The sequence below is a fragment of the Erithacus rubecula genome (genome assembly GCF_903797595.1).
Source record: "Erithacus rubecula genome assembly, chromosome: 20".
NCBI lineage: Eukaryota > Metazoa > Chordata > Aves > Passeriformes > Muscicapidae > Erithacus > Erithacus rubecula.
In genome coordinates this window covers 547,833-563,131 of record NC_136672.1, presented here as the reverse complement: position 1 = coordinate 563,131, position 15,299 = coordinate 547,833, and the positions used below count along the sequence as shown (strand labels likewise).

The 15,299-nt window shown below is 52.2% G+C and overlaps 1 protein-coding gene across 1 annotated transcript; it reads left to right on the top strand.

Moving 5' to 3' along the window:
- The first annotated feature begins 1,974 nt into the window (after positions 1–1,974).
- On the top strand, positions 1,975–10,174 carry TEKT3 (tektin 3). The gene is made up of 8 exons (XM_079323162.1): positions 1,975–2,103; positions 3,163–3,762; positions 4,284–4,367; positions 5,886–5,956; positions 6,178–6,321; positions 7,495–7,717; positions 8,313–8,467; positions 9,792–10,174. The coding sequence occupies exons 2-8, from the start codon at positions 3,187–3,189 to the stop codon at positions 10,021–10,023; spliced, it is 1,485 nt and encodes a 494-aa protein (XP_079179288.1). The 5' UTR covers positions 1,975–2,103; positions 3,163–3,186; the 3' UTR covers positions 10,024–10,174.
- Positions 10,175–15,299: the final 5,125 nt, after the last annotated feature.

Genomic DNA, 15,299 nt, shown 5'->3' with positions numbered 1-15,299 from the left:
CAGCTACTTGAGAGACACTTGTGGTGTCTGTGTTACCTCTGCCAATTCTTCTCATCTTTGCAGCTTTTAGGATGTGCAAGAGGAGGTCTAGGGTGGATTTAGGAAAATATTCGCCCCCAGAGGGTGCTGGCACTACCCAGGCTCCCCAGGGAATGGGCACAGCCCCGAGGCTGCCAGAGCTCCAGGAGAGCTTGGACAACGCTGCAGGGATGCCCAGGGTGGGATTTTGGAGTGTCTCTGCAAGGACAGGGGTCGATGATCCTTGTGGATCGCTTCCAGCTCAGGACATCCTGTGGTTCTGGTGGGACCAAAGCCTGGCCCACTGTGATGTCCTCACTGTCCCTCTGCTTGTGCTGCTGCCCTGGAAGGTCCTGCCTGGGCTTCACAGAGCACCCCTGGGCCCTTTACAACATTATCGAATTATTATTGCCTAATTTAGCAAATACTTCAAAAGCCCTGGGGTTGCCTCCCACAATTAGTGATGTCCCTGGCCGGGCAGTGATTCATCTGAACAGAATTAGCCATGGGCAGGGCATGAGAGCCGAGCTGGAGCTGGGAGCATGCAGGGAACAGAGAACTGGGCTGCTCCCGGGGTGGATGGGTGTCCTGCTGGGGGACAGAGCTTGGCAGGCTTTGACTGCCATTATTTATCTTGTTTGGCTGTAGAAAAACCAACTGATGTGCTGGTTGTTTTGTTTCAGGTTGATGAAGCTGATTCCTCCCGTGGCTGAAGCAGGACAGGGTTTAATGTGAAATGAAGATGTGCTGCACTTTGTGTACATGAAGCACTTTGGGTTCCATTTTCTATCACTCTCTGGCAAGAGGCAAAAAGCTGCCCTGGGGACTCCAGCTCAGGAGGGATGGCCAGGGGGTCACCAGAACCTGGGAAACCCCTCAGTACAGTCCCAGTCTGCAGCTGTAGGAATTGGGAGAATCAGGAGAAACAGGCTGTGAGAGGGCAGAAACACCAGCCTGGGTACTCTATGAGCCCTGGGCACAGCTGGGAAATGAAGGAAATGAAAATATCCCTCTGCATAAAGTGAGACATGGAAGCAGAAGCTGAGGGACCCCCTTGGATGAGCTGGGGCACCTGGGCTCATTCCCAACATCCCTCCCAGCTCCTCCTGTCTGCCTCTTCCCAGGCTAAAGCCAGAGATAATCGGGAAAGCATTCCCAGAAATACTCCCACTGTCACTGGGTCACTGGTGCTTCTCACCCTGATGCTGGGTGGGGCTCCTGGGGACATCTCACCCTCATGCTGGGGCACCCACCCAGCCTGTGAGGCTCTGGCTGGCCCAGGAACACCAGTGAGGACACCAGATTGCCCAGTGAGGCACTGGTTTCCCAGGAGTGGCTCTGGATGCACAAGGGCTGTACTGAGTTGCCCACTGATGGCATTGGGGTTTGCCCAGGGCTGGCACTGGGTTACAGGAAGTCTGCACTGAGTTCCTGACTGGAATGCTTTGAGTTGGAGAGGATGTTCAAGCTCATCTATCCAACCCCTGCCATGGACAGGGATACCTCCCACCAGACCAGGGTGCTCAGAGCCCTGGCCAAGCCAGCCTTGGACACTGGGGTAGCACTGGGTTGCCCAGGGTGGCACTGGGCTGTCCCCTGAGGGCACTGAGCTCAGAGGACCATAAAATGTCCCAGGGTGGAAGGCTCCTTGCAGGGCATCCTACATCTAAAGCAGGTGGCCACAAGCATTATCCAGCCACTCAACACCTACCCCTGGTTGCCCAGGGGCTACACAAAGCTGCTCAGCAGGGCAGGAGATTCAGGGCAGGAACTGGGATGCCCTGGGATGTGTTTACTGGCCCCAGGCTGCCCAGCCAGCAGCCTGTGTTGCCATTGCTGTGGCCATTACAGGGTGGGTCAATGACCAGGACAGGTCACAGAGCTGGCCTGTGTCACAGAACCCCCCCAGAACACGGTCACTGGCCATGGAACCCCCCATCCATAGCAACGGGGCCCTGCAGAGCCGGGCAGTGCCAGGACCACCGCAGCAGCCAGTGATGAGCAGCAGCATCCCCGGGCGCTCCCAGCCCAGAGCTCAGCCAGGGGGGACTTGTGCTTCACCCACAGGGAGGAGCAGCACGGCTGGTACTGTCCCTGGCCCCCAACCTCCTCCAGCCCCCACACAGCCCTGCTGGCTGGGCAGCAGCTTCCAGGCTGTGCCCGAGCCCAGGGGTGCTGGAAACTCTCCTCCTGGCATGGTTTATCCCAAGGGGAATGTGAGGTTCTTTATTTCAGCTGGAAATACATGGAAAAGTAATCTGGTCCATTCCCAAAGTTTTTGTCTCTTAAACACTTGTCTGTCAGTGTCTAAAGGGAAAGGATTGATTTGCAGGGTGGGAACCAGGGAAAGCATCTCCCACTCTCCAAATCTGCCCCCCAGGTAAATAAGTGGCATGGAGATAGGGGATGGCAGTGGCCTGTCCCCAGCAGGGACAAAGGGCTGGAATGACAGGTTTGTGGGAGCAGCACACGCAGGGGCTTTGTTGGTGCTGAGCACAGACATCTCATCCTCAGGTCTGCCAAAGTGACTCTGAACCAGTCACACCTGTGAAAGCCTTTGTGCTGAATTCAAGGGTGTGAGTGTCCCACTGTCCATCCCAAAGCCTTTGGGCAGGCTGGATCTGGGATGAGACGCACTGGCCTGGGTTGGAAGGGACCATCTCTGCCATGGCAGGGACACCTTCCAAGGTCCAAGGGTGCTCCATGCCCCATTTCCAACCTGGCCTTGGATCCAGGGGCAAGCCACAGGTCTTCTGGGCACCCTATGTCAGCACCTGCACACCCTCCCAGGGGAGGTCATTAGATTGACAGGGAAAATGAAGGAATAATAGGAAATAAGGAATTAAGGAATAAGGCAAACAGAAGTGTAACAGAATCTGTCATTCTCCTAAGCAGCCATGATTTGTTTCTCTTCTTGTTTCAAAACCTGACACAAGGTACCAACAGAAAAGCTGGTATCAAATCCCTCCCTATCCAAATGCTTGGGATGCTGTCAGAGGGGATTTACATTCAGGAGATTGAGGGGCTGTGTGGGTGCCCTGGGCAGGGCTGGTCCCATCACAAGCTGGGTGTTGCTGTAAGAGGTACCATCTCTTAAAGACAGGAACTTTCTCAGTGAAGTTTTCCTCTGCCCCCTTCGTGCAGGACTAGCACCAGCAGCATTCCAGGATGGAACTCTATGGCTATCCCTTAAAAGCCAAGTTTAACCAGCCACGGCCACCACCTCCCAAGGTCCTGCCAGCCGCCAGCACTGTGGCTGCCAACTACAAGAACTGTGCTCCCTGTCATCCCGAGAGCCTCACCATGCCATGGATGCCCAACTCCTACTACAAAGCAGCTGCCCTCAACCCCACCTTGGCTCCCCTCACCGAAAACTTCCCTGGGCTTCCCCCCACCAAGATAGTTCCTTTCATTTCCGAGAAACCCGACGGCGTCTTCGCCCGGCACACGCTGGATGACTGGCACCGGTCCAACATGACCAACTACAAGGAGTCGGAGACCACGCGGCACAATGCGGAGCGCCTGCGGGCCGACCTGAACCGCGCCATCAAGGACGTGTACCAGCAGGCCAAGAGGACCCAAGGCGAGAGCACCAGGAACCTAGGAGAGCGCATCAATGACATCGAGTACTGGAAATCCGAGCTCTGCATCGAGCTGGATGCCATGATCAGGGAGACCAACTCCCTGGCGGACATGCAGAAACGACTGGAGAGAGCCTTGGCCGACACCGAGGGCCCCTTCCAGGTAGGGACCCTGCAACCCCCAGCCCAAACATCTGCAGCCCCTCAAACCTCTCATAAAGTTCATCCCGGCTCTGTAACGTTGGAAAGTTTTCATGAAGAGCCCATTAGTTGAGTCAGTGATAAACAAATCCCCTGCATCTGCTGCATCCTCCTCCAGCACACGCTGAACACATTACTGCAGCGTTTGTTTAACCAAATATTTCTATATCCAAAATCCTGGCTTGGGACATGAAGTCCCATGTCTTAGTATGAGGCTCTGGGGAGGTCCACACCGAGCCTGGCACAGGTCCCTGCATTTAGCTGTGGTGGCCCGGGGGCACGTGGGCTCCCTCCCATTGCTTCCATGCTGAGGTTGCACTCGGCTGCTGTTGTCAGCTAACCCAGCTGCCTCAGGCAGCTTTTTCCAGGCTGCCGTCCTGTGCCCACTGTGTTTTCTTTTCCTGCATTCCCTGACATGGGCACTGTCCCTGCAGGGAGCTCTGTCCCTGCAGCCAGCACTGATGTCACGACATGTCCCAACAGGTGGCTCACAAGTGTTTGCTCCATCGGGAGAAGAGGATGGGCATTGACCTGGTCAATGATGATGTGGAGAAACAGCTCGTCACAGTGAGTCTGGAAACACACATCCTGTGTCTAAGTTATTGTTACCTAAACTCCCCTGAACTAGTTTGGCAGCCCTGTTCCCTCAGTGGCTCTTCAGCACTGGTGAGGTGCTGAAATCTTCAACCCCCCACACCTGCTGGGGCTGTGACTGGTGTTCCCACCCGGCAGCATGTCCATGGCAGAGGGAGGGAGAGCTGGAAGTGAACTGGGTCCTCTGACCCTCTTGGAGGAGTCTGTGAAATGGTCCTGCCTTTCAGAGTCCTGCCTGCAGTGATCTATTTATTTATGTGACCAGTCTCTCTATCTGTAGCACATTCTATATATTACACACACACACAGATGGAGAGGGCAGGGTGTGCTCGACATCTCATCTGCTTTCCCCAGCTATATTAGTTGGGCTAATAAAAGATATTAATTACACTTCCCCCAGCTCTACTTTGCTCAGGGCAGAGTGGCTGCAGCAGGACTGTCACTGTGTGCTCAGGCAACGGATTTGATAGAAATCATAAAAGCCTGCACTCCTGCCTGCCTTTATCTAGGCTGCTTTAAATAATGAATTAAAAGCAAACATGGCACAGCAAATGGGTCCTAATGCAGAGTACAGTGAAATGCAATCACTGTCAAAGCCTCACAAAACTGGGAAGGAAATTGCAGCCCCTGGGCCTGTTGCTAATGGGCTCCTAAGCCACTGCTCTCTTAGACGATTTTTATGTTATGAGTCAGGCCCTGAAAAATTAAAATATTATTTTAAATGTCATGAGGGTTTAGGAAAATTATCAGAGCTGGTATCTCCATAATGCCATTTGGGTTTTTGAATGTTTGGGAGGCATTTAGATTGTGTTTTGGGGTGGCTACTGCAAACAGGAGGGATTGAAAATCCCTGCATTTGGAGGAATGATCACCTGTCTGGAAATCTTCATGGGTGCAACAGGCTTGTGCTGGAGTCAAGGGAGCTGAGAGCAGCATGAGCCTTCCTCCAGAGGAGATGAGCCCTGCTTAGAACTGACTGGGGGCTTACACCAAAGTCCTCTTGTCCCATTTGGATGGGATTTCTTGTGGGCAGGAGAATGTCTGGGGATGGGGATGTGTGGCTGCTGGCCCAGGGCAATGCTGGCCCAGGGTTCCACAGTGCCTGTTCATGTCAGCTCAGGATCCAGCCCTGTCTCCTTGTAATGGAGAACAGCCCTGGCCATGTCAACATGAAAAAACCTAGGAACCCACCCTGAAAGTGATTTCAGAGACCCTGGCTGTGGCCACAACCCCCTCCTGTCCTCTCCTGGTCCCTGGCTATGACCATAGCCCCTCCTGTCTCCTCCTGGTCCCTGGCTATGACCACAGCCCCTCCTGTCCCCTCCTGGTCCCCTCCTGGTCCCTGGGTGTGGCTCAGCTGCACAGGTGGGTGCACTGGAGCTGGGGTCCCTTCCTGCACCCCATGTTTGCTGTGGGGGAAGTTCCTGCTGTGTGAGGTCCAAGGGGAGGAGTGCCCAGGATGCTGATGGGGTTTGTTCTGCCTTTGCCCAGGAAATCAAGATCATCAAGTCGTGCCGGGAGAGGTTACAGCAGTGCCTGGACACGGTGAATGCCCAGCTCATGTAAGGAGCTGTCTGGGCCCTTGCTGCACATGTGCACCTGTGCCATGCCCCCCAGCAGATCCCTGCTGCACCTCTCTCTGGTTAACCTGGTTTAACCACTGGGTTAAAACCCTGCAGGCTCTGGGATGCTCTGGGAGCATGGAGGGGCTGAGGGGAGCAAGATGGGCAGAAAACCATCCCACACCTCCATCTCTACTGGGGCAGCTGTTTGTGTGTTCCAGGTGCAACAAGGAGGCCCGGCAGGAGCTGGAGAAGGACCTGGCTGACAAGCAGATGGGCCACCACATTGACAGCAAGTGCTACCAGCTGAAGGACACCTCCAGAGATATCCACTTCTTCAAGGGTGTGGAGAGGATCGATGCCACGTGAGCACTAGGGGCCTGGCAGGCACAAAGCCTGGCCTGGCAGGGAGCTGGGCTTTCCCAGCCCTCTCTGAAGGCACATCCATCCCTCCTGGAGACACACACCTCCAGTGCTTGTTTCCCTGTGGGCTCTCCAGGAAGAGAAGAAACCTCTGCTTTCAGCTGGATACTGAACACCTGGTGGGCAAAAGCGAGCCTGACCTAATTAAACATTAGATCAGGGCTCAGAGCTCAGCCTGCAAATGAATTCAGCCCAGCACCTCTGCACAGCCCATTAAGTTCATGCATATTTTCAGAGATGTCTCAGTGCTTGCCTGAGTGCTCCTCACTGATGGAAAGTCTGGAGGCTCAACCCTGTATGGAGAGGGCCTGACAGGGAGCTGAAATGACCAAGAAAATCAAGAAATGAGACCGTGGAACTGGGACAGGGTTCAGTTGCTTTTGGGTTTCAGGAATTCAGCTTTGGCTCTGCCGTAAATGAACAGTGATCTAACCCAGCACTCACAGAGAGATGCCCAAGTAGCAAAGGCCTGAGAGAATAAATCTGCTCGCACAAACCCATGAAGTTTATGGAGAGGCACAGATTGAGACCATTTTTCTAGTAGTTTGAATAATTATTCACAGTAGAGCTCAGACATATTTAGTCAGGCAAATGGATTGCAAAGGATTGAGGCTGAAATTCAGAGGGGGGTAAAATGTGCCGAGAATCAGCAGGTTTTAAATGGAGCTTATGTGGTATTTAAGTCTTTTGTTGACCTTGTTCTGGACTACTGCACAGGCAGGAACTTCATCCCAAATGCACAGACAGGGAATGGAGTGGGATCTAAACCTCGTTTGGTTTAGTGGGAGACTGAGACGGGCTGTGAGCAAAAGGAATTGACTGAATTGTGATCCGTGTGTCCTTGTGAGGCGGGGAATTCCTTGGCACTTAATGTCTCAAAGGTGTAAATCAGAGCTCCGATTGGAATCTCTGGTTTTTATGGGAGAATTTTTTGTTTGTCTGAGCTTTCACAAGTTCTCTTCGTGAACACGCCCTCATTTGATAAATACCATCACCCAAACGAGGTCCAGATGTTTCACTTCCACGTAATTTAATTAAGAGAGTAGATTTCACTAGCATCAGCCTGCAGTCAGGCTCAGCAGCGTGGCTTTGCTAAGGCTGTGTCTGCCCCGCAGGGTCTCAGTGCCCGAGACCTGGGCCAGGTTCACGGACGGCAACATCTTCCGCTCGCAGAGCGCGCGTTCAGCCTCAGCCAAGCTGCGGGCGAGCACCGAGAGCCTCCTCATGGGCACGGCCGATGAGATGTGGCGCCAGTTCAGCAAGGTCAACGACGCCTTCACCAGCCGCATCACCGAGACCGCCAACGCCAAGAGCAAGATCCAGACACACCTGGCCAAGGTGCGCCAACCTGCCCTCGCTGCCGCGCCAGCGTCCCCCCGAGTGATGGCTGCTTGTTCCTGGGCTCCCCCTGAGGGATGGCTCTTTATTCCTGGGCTCCCTCCAAGGGATGGCTCTTCATTCCTGGGCTCCCTGCCCTGCTCTGCCAGGCACAGGAGGGGGAAAGCAGTCATGGGACCTGGCTCGGGACTCATAGGAAGCATCCTGGGAAAGGCTCAGACTGGTTAAGTTTTCAGTACTAGGGGCTGATGCCACATCCTTAAATGAGGAGCCATTATAACCTTTCCCTGTAGTAGCTGATGGATGATCCATTCTTGCAAGCAGCAATTTTCGGAAGCTGGTAATTCAATAGATCCATCTGTTCTCCTAAACCTCCTCTCTTTCTAACTCTCTTGTAATGTGGCAGCAAGAGCAAAGAGATTTTCCCTGAAAGCTCTGCTGGATCTGTGCCTTGATGTGGCAGAGCAACAGTGGCCTGAGCCCAGGGGCTGTTTATGGAACTTGGTTTTTTTTCTGCACAAGCAGGAGAAAAGGGAATGATGTGATAACTTGAGAAAGTGTTTTTTCACTGATACCTGTATTTGTTTCACCCCAGACACGGCAGGAAATCTTCCAGATCGAGACGAAGATCCAGGTCATCCAGAAGACCATAAAGGACAAAGAGGCTCAGCTGAAGGTGGCTCAGACCAGGCTGGATGAGCGCACAAGAAGACCCAACGTGGAGCTGTGCCGGGACACTGCCCAGATCCGGTGAGGCTGGGCTGAGGGCTGCCAGGGCTCAGGGTAGTCAGGAGCATCTCTGCACAACCAAATGGCTTTTTTCCTCTCAGTATTCCTTCCACAAGTGCCCTGGTCAGACAGAAAGCACTGAACAGGTGTTCTACCCTTGGGTGCTGAGAGAGCTCTGCACCCGTGACCGAGGCTAGGCACCATGGCTGGGACCAGCCTGATGCCACCCCATGGGGGCTGGAATTCTCCCATTTGGGTAAACCTCATTTTCTCTATTGCCTCATCCAGGTGGCTGAATGTTATGCATTTTGGAAGATAAACCTCTTACTCTCTTTGCTGTGGCCCTTCAGCACCCTAAGGGGGTTAGAAAAAGGAGGGAGAGGGGCTTTTATACAGGCAGAGAGTGACAGGCCAAGGGGCAGTGGCTTTAACCTCAGAGACAGCAGGGACAGATGGGATATTGGGAAGAAAGGGCTGTGGCTGCCCCTGGATCCCTGGCAGTGCCCAGGGCTAGGCTGGACACTGGGGCTTGGAGCAGCCTGGGACAGTGGGAGGTGTTCCTGCCATGGCAGGGGTGGCACTGGGTAAGTTCTAAGGTCCTTTCCAACCCAAACTGCTCTGGGATTCTAGTCTGTGATTCCATGGTTCTACTCTCTGATAGGCTGAGATTGAGAGCATTGAGCCCTTCCTTTTGGGTAACTCCAAGGAATGGTGCACGTGTGGACTTGTCCTCCCCTTGCTGGGCCCTGGAAATCCTTTCAAGGACTTTGGGATTGTGGCCCAAGGAGGGCCCAGCAGCAGCCCTGAGCACCCAGCAGCAGCCCTGGGAGGCACCTAAAGCTCACATCTCCTCCTGGGAGCCCTTTGAGCACAGTTCCCTTTTCAAAGTAACTGAAACCCAGCCCCAGAATTGGTTCAGCATCTCACACGCCGCTGGTTTTTCCATCCTCCACTTGCTCCCCACTCCCCTTTAGCCTCTCCCAGTGTCCTGTCCTGCTGTGTGTGTCTCCTGTGCAGGACCCCTGCACGGGGAGATTCAGGAGGGTGAACCAACAAAGCCACACAAAGCCAATCAGAAACGGGAAACCACAGCTGCTCATCCCTGTCCCCGGTGGCTCGAGCTGCTCTGGCAGACGTGGCTGAACACATCCAGAGCTTTGGAACAAACTTCTCCACTCCTCCCCGTGGAGGCTGGGAGGAGCTTTGCATTAGGCTGTCCCATCCCAGGGCACGGGGCGCTGGAATCAGCCTGAGTGTGCTGATGGGGGAAACCCTGTGCCCAGAGGGCCCAGCTGAGTGCACACCCTCTCCATGGGGGCTCTGACCGGCTGTCGCTGCTTTCCAGCCTCGTCCAAGAGGTCAACGAGATCAACGAGACGCTGCGGAACCTGCACCAGTGCCTGCGGGCCTCCGAGGACATGCTGCAGATGCTGGTGCGCTCCAAGGGGGTCCTGGAGCAAGACCTGGTGGTCAAGAACAACTCGCTGTTCATCGACCAGGAGCGCTGCATGGGGATGCGCAAGAGCTACCCCAGCACCGTACAGATCCTGGGCTACGTCTCGGCGGGACTCACCTGAGCGCGCGGCGCCGCGGCGGGACGCACCCCGCTTCCCCTCGGCTTCTTTGCAAATACATTGTTGCAATTGCATGAATTTGTTAGGATTTCATTTCCTGGTGTAAACTCCGGGTAGAAATTAAATGAGTGTTTTGTTTGTTGGGTTACCAGGATGGTTCTTCCCCTTTGTATTTTCTCTTTCACCGTGTGCCAGGAAGGAGCTGAAAATATCCTGTGTGTCACCAAATCCACCCACGGGGATCCATCCCTCCCCTTCCAGTCTGTGTTTTCAGGAGAAAAACTGTTGCATCTTCCTCCTTTTGGGTGTGTGTGATGTGGAAAAGGCACAAGGGGAAGTAAAGCCACTTGTAAGAATAACGAGCTGATGACATCTAGGATGGATTTTTAATGGTGCTGCAGAAGAAACACAAACTGTCCCGGAAAGAGTTGCAGTTTGTGCTGTTCCTAAAATAGAAAAATGTGCATTTTAAGCGGATTTCTAATGATAATTGTCTTGCTTTTGAAAAATGTTGAATGCCATCAAAAATGTCAGTGCTGGGGTCTTAAAAAGAGGAAGTAAATTCGACTTGGAGAAAGTTCATTGAAGAAAATGCTGTGGGTTTAATTTTGAGTTCCTGATTTAACCTCTCACATGTAGTTTGTTGGGAGCACCAAAGCATTTTGAAGATAAAGAGATTAATTGGTGTTTAAGCCACTCTGGCTGCACAGAGCCTTCTCTCCTGCTGCAAATCCAACTGATTTTACCAGGTATTGGAATTTTCAGAGGAATAAGTCTTCAATCAATCTGAGGGCGAATGTGAAAGTAACTTTGCAGTTTCTGTCCTTAGACTATTGCATCTCTTGAGTCTTTAACCTCAGCTCTTGATCTCAGCCTAAAGCCTGTGGGCACCAGGGATCCCAGAGGGGCTCAAGTCCCTCCCTCCCTCCAGCCCAGCATGGGGGGCTGGGAGCACTTCCCTTGTCTCCCATCCCCAGATGACTCCTCCTCACCCCTCTGCCCTCCCCACCCTCCCTGGCCCCAGCTCCTGCCTGGCCTCAGTGCCCTGGCAGGATCTCCCTCCCAGCACCAGCCCTAAACAGGAAGCAATTGTCTTTCTAACATTTTTTTTTTCTTTACTAGCACTTTTGTCGACTCTAAAAATAGATTTCCTCTACTTTGTGTGTGTCTTGGGGCCCAAGTCCATTGGAGGCAGCAGCCACCCTTTCCAGAGGAAAGAGACAACTGGGAGCAGGAGAAACTGCCCAGCTGATCTCACCTTCCCTTTCTCCACTTCCCTGCTCCCAAAGGAGTCAGTGGCTCCCTGCTGTTCTCTGTCTGTGCTCCTTGCCCAAAATCTTCCCAGCCCCTGGTGATATTGGCTGCTCCACTTCCAGTCCCACTTTAGATGCTCTCAGGCAGAGCTGCCAGGCTTTTGGGTCCCAGGAATTTGTCCCTAGCTAAGTGTGGTGTGGGGTGCAGAGGCCTTTGCTGGAAGGCTCCAGCTTTTGAGTACCCAGAGCCAAATCCTGGCACCAGTGACAGCTCTGCTTTTGTTTCACTTCCACCTATGGTTTTGAGTCATGTCAAAAATATCTGGGCTCTGTTTTACAGTGAGGGCACACCGGGATCTATCTCCACTTCTCTCTAATTTTGCTTTTGGAGCTCCCCAAGCACTGATCTTTCCCACTGGCCCAGCTCCTTTAGGGCTTTCTCCTAGCTGCCAGCATTTATGTGGTGCTGCTCCATTTTCTCTTGCTGTCTTGGCCTCTCAATGCTCCTTTCCACAGCACCGCCAAAGAGTTTCTTTCCTCTGTTAGAGCCATGACCAGAGGAATTTCAGCTTCAGCTCCTTTAATTTCTTTCACAAATACTTTCCACTTTCCTGCAGCAATTTTCCAGACGTTAGAGAATTCTCAGCTCCCTCTGGAGTGTTGTTCTCTCCACGCCAGTTTTCCATAAGTTGACAGTACTGATGTTACTTCTTCTGGCAGCTGATATATTCCAATTCCCCCAGAGACTTTGATCAGGACATCCTATGAGTGCTTCAGTGTGAGACTCCTTCCCCTGAGGGGAGCCTGCCCTGCCACAAACTCCTGTTGAATGGGTCTGCAGAGAGGGTTTGGGTGTGATGTCAATGAACACGTGACTGGTAGCTGGCTCTCCTGCACAGGGAGGGATTTGCTTTCCATGATGGAGCTGCTGCTGAGCGAAGCTGCTCCATTTAATCCCTGCAGGACTGGCTTTGAGATTTGAGCAGCCTTTGATGTGCTCTAGGAGATGAAACAACAGCCCTGCCTCCTCCTGCTGATGGCTAATATGCCTTTGCTGTCATGCCATTAAATTATTTCCTTTCAGAGATCACTTCTAAATCATAGTCCCAGTCAATCTTCCACCATCCTGTACTGAGGAGATGGCTCCTTTCTCCACGAGAATGATGTGTCTGCTTTTATTGCTATTTATTGCTGGTTTACTACTGCCTCTATCAGCCAAGCCGCTGAGAAAGTTACTTTGTGGAAATTCCTTTGCATCTTACAACCATATTCCCACCCTTTTGCTTCATTCCATTTGCATCACTGTTGCAGAGCTGGGTGTGTAAATGAATTGTTTACTGACTGGAGGAAAGACAATAAATTAATAAACCCAGGACACACTTACTTCGTTGCAGTTCCAGGATCCAGGTGAATGCTCCAGGCAGGCTAGCAAGAAACTTCTAAGAAAGGAGGTTTTGTTGTTTAAGAAAACAAAAACCATTGAATGGAAGGGTCTGAATGTCCTGGAAGGGTCTGATACGAATTTGGGCGAAATCAAAGCTTGCCAAAACCCATGTTAACAATGTATTGCATAACTAGTGCAGATTATTGTGCTCAAAGGAGAGAGAATTCCCCAAACAGCATCAGCAGTCAGAAAAAAAACCTCAACCCTAAACTCATTGCTGTTACGGAAAAAAAAGAAGAAAACTTTGGCAAAATTCTAAAGGAAAATTTGGGCAGTGTAGGATCACAGAAATGCTTGTGCTGGCTCAGGCCAAAGTGCAGCCTCTGGTGCAGCCTCTGCCAGAGCCAACAGGCGATGCTGAGATAAAAGCACTAGAAGGCGGCAAGAGCTCTGTGAGATTCTCCCAGTCCACTTTCCCAGCTTCCAGGGGTTAGTATCCCAAGGACTTCCAGAGCAGACAGGGCTGTCCTTGGGTTTGATATCTCCCAATGGGTTTGTTTCACATGCTCTTGCTCAAGTTGCTCTTGGAGCTCGTGCAGCATCCTGTGTTCCTGGGCTGGGACCCACAGGGCACAGAGCACCCGCACCCTGGGAGCAGCAGTGCCAGCTCTGCCATCCTGGAGGGCGCTGGAAAAGGGGCCACATCTGGCACCACTGGAGCCGAAAGTATGAAACTCAACAGTGTGGCTCAAAGCTGGTTTAGACCTGTGTCCTCTGTAAGGTCTGTCTGTTCTGGCAGGAGAGGAGCACGAACCAGCAGCTCAGAAAGAATCTGAGGATGTTCACAGCTCCAGCTGGGGAGTTCCGTTGATTTTTTGAGGGTTTTGGGGTCAGTGGGTAAATTTTGGTTACCTTCAAGTCAGTGGAATTTTCTCCAGTGATTTCAGCCTGGCTCTATTAGTGCTGGTAACTGGCTTGGAGTGGAAAGCAAAACTTGAATGAAGTTGGTTTGGGGGCATGAATGCAGACAGGACTAAAGTATTTTATAAATTCTTCTTGAACTGGTAGAAAACAAATCGGGAAAAATAAGTCAATGCCGTCAAGACACATTAGACCTTTTGTTATTGAAATTTGCTGAATAGAAAGTCTCACTTTGTGATTTTTTTTCATTGAAATATTTTTCCAATACCCATTCCACCAGTGTATATATATATTTATATGTTTACATCTATATGTATATATACTTACACATCTGCATGTGTGCTCTCTGAGGGAGCACTATAGATTCTGCACAAAGTGCAGTCAAACCATGTCTTGTTCTCTTCCTTTTCCTAGTGGCACAGTTGTTTGAAAACGGGATTTTCCCCTCCTCGTTCCCTCTCCAGCCCCCAGCGAACGGCAGGAGGGGTTTGCTGACGGCAGCGCCGATTTCGGCCCCTGCCGTTTGCATTTCAAACCCTCCCCGCTCATGGTCTTAATCACCAGGGTAGGGAACAGGAAGCGACTCCCTAAAACTGTGATGAGAGAGCAAAATGTGGGGTTAAACAAGTTCATCCTCACAAGACATACAGAGGAAAATGTTGCCTTTTTTTGTAGTTGGGAACGGTTTGTTTTAAGAGGGGTTTCGTTCACCTGGCCCGAGGAAAGGGATGGACGGAGCCCTGATGTGCTGGTTCTGTTGATGCCACACAGTTAAATGAACATGAGATCACTTTCAGTCCGTCCCTGTCTTGTCAGAATAGCATCTGAGCGCCATAAAGTGATAGAAACCCCACTTTCCCTCCTGGATTCTCATCATTTTATTCCAGAATTGCAAGCTGAAACATCACATTGAAAGTAGTCCCATGGAATAGACTCAAAGTGAGAAATCCACATTTTTTACCCAGAGTTTATAAAACTCGTCAATCTTCCGCTGTTCCCAGCACAGCCTGTGGCAAATCTTGTTTGTACACAAAATATTTTTCCAATTTATTGGTGCGCCTGCTTTGACTTCGGCGGGAGTGGCACTGCCACCGAGCCCCGCGGAGCCCCGGGAGTGCCTGCAGCCCGTCCCGCCTTGGCTGAGACCTTGTCTATCCAGCCAAACCCCCAGGGCTCCGCTGACCATCCTCACTTCCCCAGGGCTCCGCTGACCATCCTCACTTCCCCAGGGTTCTGCTGACCATCCTCACTTCCTCGCCCCCTCTCCTCCCTGCCCAGGCTCCCTCCAGCAACTCCGGCTGACAAAAGGCGTGGAGAGGAGCCTTGCCCGAGCCCGGTACCAGAGCTCTGTCACAGCACTCACAGCAGCAGCTGGTTTGTCCAAAGCCCTGCTCGGTCTGAGCAGTGCACCTTTCCAAAAGAAGTGTGCAAGGATCAGGGGAGCGATGTGCTCTTCTCCCTGGGCATTCTCCACCGCTTCCAATCCACGGCTCTCAGCCAAAACTATCTCTGTTACCCACAGACTGCTCTTTTCCCTGGTTTGACTTTCAGATATTTCTCCCCACACTTAAAAAACTTTAAAAAGGTTTAGGCACCTTTTTCAGAAGCGGAGCTGGGGCGATTTTGCTGTCCCGCACTCACGGAGGAGCTCGGAGCTGTCTGTGACCCCCCACACCTCCCCAAAGCCTTCCTCCACCGTGCATCCCGCTCTGCTCCAGAAA

Bases quoted from the DNA above. Each gene is read 5' to 3' on its own strand.
- TEKT3 (XM_079323162.1), top strand. From the start codon at position 3,187: ATGGAACTCTATGGCTATCCCTTAAAAGCCAAGTTTAACCAGCCACGG. The intron at 3,763-4,283 runs GTAGGGACCCTG...ATGTCCCAACAG, and splicing joins ACACCGAGGGCCCCTTCCAG to GTGGCTCACAAGTGTTTGCT. The intron at 6,322-7,494 runs GTGAGCACTAGG...TCTGCCCCGCAG, and splicing joins GTGGAGAGGATCGATGCCAC to GGTCTCAGTGCCCGAGACCT.